Source organism: Vitis vinifera, chromosome 4 (assembly GCF_030704535.1).
Source record: "Vitis vinifera cultivar Pinot Noir 40024 chromosome 4, ASM3070453v1".
NCBI classification, from domain to species: domain Eukaryota; kingdom Viridiplantae; phylum Streptophyta; class Magnoliopsida; order Vitales; family Vitaceae; genus Vitis; species Vitis vinifera.
This window is the reverse complement of record NC_081808.1, coordinates 24,583,398-24,592,391: the sequence shown is the minus strand read 5'-3', so window position 1 is coordinate 24,592,391 and position 8,994 is coordinate 24,583,398. Positions and strand designations below refer to the sequence as shown.

Sequence of the window (8,994 nt, the reverse complement as noted above, 5' to 3'; positions counted from 1 at the left end):
AGACATTATTTTATTCATATTAATATTTCTTTCACATATGTAATATTAATATTTCTTTTATATTAGTTATGAGTGTTATAAGGTCTTTCACATTATTTATTTTCTTGATTATTTTCGATGTTGTGGAAAATCATTCACTTTTTTTATAAGTTATGTTTGGTTCCTGAAAATTTTGAGGAAAAATGTGATGAAAAAAAAAATGAAAGGAAAAAAAAACAAAGTAAAATAAAAAATCAATTTAAAGTCAATAAATTATTTTTATATACTTCTTTAAATTCATTTTTACTTATTTTCTTTTATTATACGAGAATTAAATAATTTTAAAATGTATAAAATTCTAATTAATTTAATTATACTTAAATTTTTTTATTTTCTATAATAAAATTAAACATAATAAAATTAATTTTTTAATATTTTTTTATTTTCTTAATAATTTTCAGAACCAAACATAACCTAAAACAATTTCAAGAACATCAAATTGAAGTTTTTATTTTGAACTCAGTTTTCTAACAAGCAAAATGAAAAAAAAAACCATCCAAATATATTCTTGATCAAATTTCAATTTTCTTTGAAAATAAAAACAAAGAACAGTTCATAAATGTTACAATGTCAGTAAAAATCCTGTAGGAAAGGAACATGAGTTGACAAATCAGAAGGGGAACATGACTAGAATCTGGGATATGATTTAATTAACGGAGAGGCAAGAAGACAAGAAGACAAGAAGAGAAATATTAATATTTCACCAAAATTACGAAAGAAGTACATCTCTAATGAGCTCCAAGAGTCATTCCCCAGCAGCATCTACCATCATCTAAAAATAATCAAGTTATTAATGATACAGCGAAACAAGAAATAACCTTTTTATATGTGAACTTGTATAAGATCTTCTTTAAGATCAAACAATTCTATCGAATTGAGTAAGATTGTATGTGTGATAGCATCTCTCATACTAGAGTTAAAAAAAAAAAAAAAAAAAATTCAATAAATTCATTTTTTTATAAAAAAAATATATGATAATTTAGGCGAAAAGGCAAGTTTTGAGTCACTAATTTGAAAATGATAAAAATAAAGAAAGTAATTCAAATTTTTATAAATTAAAAACATTTTAAAATATATATTTTTTCATGAATCAATAATTATTTCTTAAAATACCCTTTTATTTGATAATATTAAATAAAATTATCAAAAAAAATTAATTTATCATTTTAATTTGATAAAAACATCTTACAAATAAATATGTTATAAATTTTTTATTTTATAATATAAGATACAAATCATTGTGAAAAATTTCTCTAACATCTCAACTGATAAATAAAATATTTCTTATTCTTTAATTAATAATGATTTTATATTCTGTATTATATAAATCTAATCATCTTCTCATTTTTTTAATAAAATTGAATAAAAATTTGGTTAGTTGACATCAATAATAAAATAAGAAGTTTTAAAAATTAAAAGTATAATTAAAACTAAAATACTTAAAAATTAAATAAAAAAACTTAAAAATTAAATACAATTAAAATAAAAAAACTTAAAAATTAAATACAATTAAAAGCAAAATACTTAAAAAAGATTTAAAAATAAAATATGGATTCTCATTATATTTCAAACTCTTTCTCCATATTTATTTTTTATAGAAAATTTGGGGTTCATTTTGTTAATTTTTTTTTAAAAAAATTAGTAGGTCAAATCCCATTTTCCCCTAATTTAGAAGCTATTTTCAAAACTATAACACTTTTTTAGGCACTAATAAAAATTATCTCTATAATTAGCTTTTAAGTATTGAAGTCATTCTTTCAAACTACAACTTCAAAATTAAATTGAAAATTTTCAAAATATAATTTTGAATTTTTTTTTGTCTTTTAATGGTCTAAAATTTCAGAGTTAATGTATCCTTGAGTGGCATTTTCAGTGCTCAGAGAACCTTGGAAACCTTCCCCCTTTCAATGTAGATTGAGGAACATACCTGCTGTCTTTTTTGACTCATCTGTCTGGTTTGTAGTGTCCCTAGTCCCTGACTCCCTACCCTTCCCCTTCTTGTTGACTCTGTTGCTGATTCCGATAACTCAGTCAACACGTTTGTGCGTCCATATCATAAATAAATTATAAGAAAAAATATTCTTATCATAAACATAGTAAGTGACGCATCAAACAACTGCAAATAATTTTGACAATCAGGATAATGGTACTACTTCCTTAATTATTTCCTTTGACAATGGAGACCCGACTGACGGTCTAGCAGCGTCTGGACAAGTATTATTATTATTATTATTATTAAAATAAAATTTTTACGTGATTGTAAAGGTTGTGGTATGATAACCTCAATGAATATTAATTTATTAAGAATTAATTGGATTGAAACTATAATATTATCATTTGTTAGAATCAAAATATATGTAAAATCGGAGTCATAATTTGTATCGATTAAACAAATCGTTGGATGCTGTGTTTGGTTCTAAAAAGTTTAAAGAAAAATATGAAAAAAAATAAAAAAAATAAATATAATCAATAAATTATCTTTATATATTTAATTTTTTTATTTAACTTTTTTATATAAAGATTAAATAAATTTAAAATATATAAATTTTTTTATCAATTTTAATTATGTTTGATTTCCTTTCATATTTTTCATAATAAAATTAAATATAAAAAATTACTTTTCTTAACAATTTTTTTTTCCTCCTATTTTTGAAACCAAATATAATCAAAGTGTCGGCTATAATGTATCGAAGGTTTCGACACGATATTTCAGAACATGGAGAAATATCGGTCCGACGATATTTCGGGATTTACGCTTACCACGTGGGCCAACTCACCATTTGATACATAATATGCAACAAATATATATATACTTAAACTCATTATATAAAGAAAATATAAAAATATTTTAAAGAGCAAATTAATTATAATTATTTTATAATTAAATGCAAAGTCTTTTAATTAATTACCAAAAATATAAAAATTATATAATTTTTTTCATAATGTTTTTAATATCATTAATAATTAATTAAATATTAAAAAATTATATATATATATATATCATTATTTATTTTATATTGTTTAATACAATTGAATTAAATGGATCATATTTTAATACTAATATATATTTTAAAATTAGACATATTATAATCAAATATCATAATATTAGGTGTAATTTAATAATAAATGTACACTTATAAAATTCATATTTTTATCGATGCATACGATATTATTATCAAATATGATAAATCATGTTATACATATATAAAAATTTTTAATAAAATAACTTTAAAATGTTTATTATACTTCTAATTATATTATTATAAGGTTTTCCTTACATTTTCATGAGTTTTTAATAATTTTAAGCTTACCGATATTTTTTTCCAAAATATCCGTCGATATATCTCTGATATATCCGTAAAATCGAAATACTGATATATTCGTAATTACCGATATTTTCATCCTTGGATGGGATGGTTCTAAGAACTTGTTTCTCTAAACACGATTTTCTATCCTAATTTGTCAAAGTTTAAGAAGAGAAATGAGGAAGCTGGAAGAGGGCCGAGGGAGATGCATACTTGGTCCCAACGGTTCACATCACTTGAACGGTTCGATGTAGATCCATAGGATTGATTTTCATTCGAGATAACATTAATTTCTTTTCCATCATGAAAATGACGTTGAAGACCCATTGAAACTTTCAATGATATGCTTGGATAAGAGATAAAAAGAGGATATGCTTCCTTAAAATATGCCTTTAAAGAATTAATATTCATGCAAGTAGATGAATTTAATTATTATCATCGCTTAACTTCGTTTGATAGTTCGTGTTAATATGACATGCACATTCTATTTTTTTCTGTGAGATGTGATATTTTTGAATAGTATATCCAATAAAATATGTTATATTATATTCATATTTGGTTTCCATAAATAAAAAAATGACTTGAAAAACATAATATTTTAACTTTCGATACTTGTTTCAAATAAAAATTATAATGCATTATAATATTTGCTAATAAAAAGTATAAATTTTCTCTTATAGTAAGTCATTTGATAATTGTATATGTTATATGAAACCAAAATTTAGTTAATTTTGGTTTTGATGATAACAAACCAAAATTTTTGGTTAAAAATGTGTTTTTAGTGTAACTAGTTAAGGTAAAAGGTAATCAATTGAGCCAATTAAGTTCAGTTGATCGAAGGGAGTAAAAATGCTTAAAACTGACAAAACCTTGTTTAAACTAGTTTAAGTTAAACTTTAACTAATCGAGACTAAATCTCAACTAGTTAAGAACTAATTGAGGACCATTGGAGCTAGTTGGGTAACAATAACCCCAATAGCTAGCAATTAGTCAATTGATTGAACCTAGACAATGATGAATGATTAGTTTGAATTTCTAACCATAATTTTAAAGCATTAAATTTTTTGTCTTGATGAGGGAAGAGTTTTAAATTATTCTTAAATATTATTTGATCCTTGAGGGAATGTTTTCTCAGAGTATAGTTGCTTTCAAACTTTCATTTTATCTTACTGCACTATTCAACCCTAGTTTCCTTATAATATTTCTTTATACCAAATTGTAAATTATAAGTTTTATTTTTATCATATCTTTTCTTGTATACCTTATGAAGTGAATGAAGAGAAAAATCTTAATTATAAGGTATCACTTACTGTTTGCTAAGTATAAGGTATTACTTAGGTGTTCAAGAGTTTAGGTTTCCAACTTCTTGAGGGAGTATTTATTTAGGGTATACTTGCTTTCAAACTTTCATTTCATCTTAGCACACTATTCAACCCCAGTTTTCTTATATATCATTATGCCAAATTGTAAATTATAAGTTTTATCTGTATCATATTTTTTCTTGTATACTTAATGAGGTGAACTCAAGTATAAGGTATCACTTAAGAAAAAAATCTAAGGTATCACTTAGTGTTGGGTGTGTACTTAGGAAGTTTAAGAGTGAGACATCTCTTGAGTAAAATTTTAAGTGCCTATTTGGACTTGGTTAATCCAAGTGTAAAGGTTGGAGGTTTGGTTTGGAAGCCTTGGTATAACAAAAACTTAAACTTGAGATTAAAGCGAGGGAAAAGTTGATGTTGGTCGAGATTGGACCAAATTACTATAAATATTAAGTTTCCATTTCTTTCTTTCTGACTCTTTTTATATTTATATGCAATTTATATTAATTTTTATCATATTATCGTCTACATTCCATAATTGTTAAATTTACAAAAAGTGATCATCACTCTATTCACTTCCTTTTAGAGTGATTACCTGAAATTGATATAACTAAAATCCTAATATATTAAATAACACATGTTAGTATTAAAGGAGAAGTATGCAACCATACCGTATTTGAGAAAAAGGAAGTGCTTGGGAACCCAAAGACTTCCATTTCATGGCAAGTATAGAATGAGAAATTAAAATCAATAATCCCTACCACATGTAAAACTTGATGTATTAGATTCATTAATAAGGATATTAATTTTAAAAAACAATTTCAAACTCAAATAACGATATTATTAGTATTAGAAATTAATGAATTTAAATTAGTTTGAAATAACTTTATTATTTCCTTTTTGCATATAACTATATTTTTATAAATTTCCTTGCTAGAGAAATGAACTTCAAATCAAATGAAAGTTTAAGTGTTGAATTTATGAGGGAAGTTAATTATTTTTAAAAATGATTTAGAACTAAACAAATATATCTAATCACTACAAAAAATAATAAGCCAAAATTGATATATTATGAATTATAACTTCATTTTTTCTCTTATACACAACTATATTTACTGATTTTTACTCTAAGTAAATAGATTTTAAATTGAGATATAATTAATACTTTAAATTTTTTAATGAATTTAAAAATTTTTAAGAATAATTTGAAATTCCAAAAATCGATTGAATTAATTACAGACTAAATAAAAAATAATTTATGATACCATGCTTGTAATTGAGTATTAAAAGTAAGCATGTAATGAAAACCCTAGTTCATTTATGTATTAACAAGTTAAAATTTATTTATTTTTAAATAAAAATTATTAAGAATTATTATTTTTAAATTATTATTATTTATTTTTTAACAAAAAAAAAATCTATTATGCGTTTATGAGGATGATAATATCCATATTTTTATAACACATATTAAAATAGTATATTTTTTTAATAAAATATATGAGAAGAAATTATACATAGTCAAATTTATAATGAAATTCGAGGAATTCTAGGTGCTTGAGTCCAACTATTGCATTATGTAAATGAAGAATAACTTGGGTTCATATTGCAGTGGGAGCTACTTTTCAAACCACAAACATTTAAATTACAAACACAACATAAAATACAACGAGCATTGTATAAATATTCTGCTTTGTCAAAAAGCTTGTTATATGTAGCGCAACAAGAAACTGAAATAAAAGCCAATACTGCATATAAGATGAAAAACTAGCATCTGAAGGTGCAGAGGTTGAGATCTATGTCTTCCGGAACCCGACGGTGAGGAGGGAACTTTTCAAGGAGACTAGCAATGCGTTTAGCAGTCTCCAAATATGATGTGTATTTGTTGATGATTTCATCATTTTCATCAGCGTTGTTGTGTTGTGCTTCTGATTGGTTACTCATTATTGATGCCTGCATGCCCCTGGCCAGACTCAAGCCACCGAAGTTGCCGTTGTTTTCCTTCCCTGCTAGTGCGTCTTTGAGTGCCTTCTTCTTGAAAGTCCAGTTGCCTGTTTTCCAATTGAAGTTGTATAAAGGAAGGAACCTCTGGCCGTAAGTAGCTATGAATTCCAATGCAGCCAGAATGAACTCGAACTCCTCAATGGACATGTAGTAGGGGAAGCTGATTCTGGTCCATCCGGGCTTCACTCCGTTGTTACCCTAAAATTGAACATAGGAAATTCTGTAAAATCTATGATAACTGGACGCTAGTTTTGATCAATCATAACATATGAAGAAGTGGAATATTTACATTATGGATGGCGGATCTGAATGCGAGTGAACGGGTCTCATCCACGTTGAGCAAGCTGTGACCATAGGGTCCAGCACAAGCACACCCACCTCGAGCTTGAATCCCAAACAGGTCATTGAGGAGCTTTGCGACAAAAGGCCCATGAAGAGGCTTACCCCTCTTGTTTCCTGTCTCTCTCCACATGTAAAATCTCCCCTCTATGTCACCTCTACTATCTTTCATGCCGTCCGAGGAAGAGTTGGTAGTTGAGTATACGAGGAAGGACAGGATAGCTTGTCGCTTTGCGCTTGTATTTCCCAAAACTTTTATGTTTGGATTAGGCAGAAGCCTCTCCAGTGCTGCTTCGATGTACATGTGCTCCATCTGTTCGATAACATTGTAACCGATGTATTCTTTCACCCAGAAAGTCAGAGCTGTTTTGATCTTCTGAACAATTGGCGGAGTTCCGGCGTCTTCCCTTTCTTCTATTTCATCCACGTATAAAGTGTCCTGAATTTCATGACAAGATTAGAACTCAATAAACATTTGATTTACGTATTCAGGAAAGTAAAGAAAGGCTAGCTCCATCTTTCTCAAAATTAGGTGAGTTACCTTTTCATTGAAGCCATTGACGAAGGCAACAGTTCCACCACCACAAGTTGATGGAGGAGAGGAAGCCAGATTATAGAGGACTTTGCTCATTAGAAGGATGCCGGGGGTCCCAGGTCCTCCAAGAAACTTGTGGGGACTAAGGAAAATGGCATCATAGCCATCAATCTCTCCCGATCTCATGTCGATCTCCACGTAAGGACCGCTAATGAGTACAAAAAATTTAAGCCCAATCAGATAAAGCCTTAAAATTGAAATCACAAGGACACAACAGCCGATGTGAAGTTCGTGTACGTACCTTGCAGCAAAATCAAAGCACACAAAGGCTCCATGCTGATGAAGAATTTTCGCAAGGGCGCGGGTGTTGGTGTAAATTCCAGTCACGTTACTACAAGCTGAGAAAGAACCCAATAACGGGCGGTTGGTGTATTTATATGACTCAAGCTGTTGCTTTAGAGCCTTCATGTCGATTAAGCCATTTTCATCCAGACCAATCTCCACTACTTCTGCTAGACTTTGCCGCCATGATAGGAGATTGGAGTGGTGCTCATAAGGCCCAACAAAAACTACCCATCTTTCTTCACTCCTTAGGGTCTTCAATACCCTCTCCCTCATAATCGACGGAGAAGTGATCCCCATTACTTCTTGTAGCCGTTTGATAGCTGCGGTGGTGCCCGAGCCACAGAAGACGAGTGCATCATCTTGTTTACCGCCAAGACACTTTTTTACGTACTTGGTGGCTTCATGCACCATTTTTGTGGTCCGATCACCGACGAAACTATCACATGTGTGAGTGTTTCCTGCAACCAAAAGATAGCTAGTTACATTTGCATCAACTTTGTCATGCTTTAAGACTAAAATCCACAATTTGCCTATGAAAATTTGAAGGTGATACAAGAATAGCAAATTAAAATTATAACTCATTGTTCATGTTCTTATCTTCACGTTTTAACTCACCATAGAAGGGAAGAACATTATTGACGATATAGTTTTCAATGTAGTGTAGGCACCGGCCGGAGGCAGTGTGATCAGCGTAGGTGACCCTGCGGAGTCCATAGGGGGATTTGAATTCTCCATCACCTACGACGATCTGGGAGCGTAACCAAGCTAGTTTCTTCTCTGCAGAGACGGTCTTTGGTACACTCATGTCTATCATAGTAAAGGACTCGGAGGCATGGGACAACTCATCTGAGTCCTTGGAACTACTTGATATGGATGAGGCCATGGTTTCATAAGTTTTGACATGGCTCCGGTCCGCCTTTGGAGCACTAATGCTCTCTCCGAACAAGAGTTGCTCTAGTTCCATTGCAGAAAAGAGTTGATTTGGCTAGGGAGTTGTGATAATGAAGAGAAGACGGGGAATGACTCAGGAGCAAATGAGTTGTGATAAGGAAGAGAGATGGAGGAGTGCGTGTTTGGGAGGAGTTGAGAGTTGGAATTTATAAGCGAAGGA

General features: G+C 29.3%; 1 protein-coding gene across 1 annotated transcript; it reads right to left on the bottom strand.

Annotated features, from left to right (window-relative positions):
- Positions 1-6,255: 6,255 nt before the first annotated feature.
- Positions 6,256-8,946, bottom strand: LOC100265977 (uncharacterized). Its single transcript, XM_002274808.3, has 5 exons — positions 8,499-8,946; positions 7,840-8,341; positions 7,545-7,746; positions 6,954-7,442; positions 6,256-6,862 (listed from the first exon to the last, which is right to left on the bottom strand). The coding sequence occupies exons 1-5, from the start codon at positions 8,845-8,847 to the stop codon at positions 6,428-6,430; spliced, it is 1,977 nt and encodes a 658-aa protein (XP_002274844.1). The 5' UTR covers positions 8,848-8,946; the 3' UTR covers positions 6,256-6,427.
- Between the last annotated feature and the right edge of the window lie 48 nt (positions 8,947-8,994).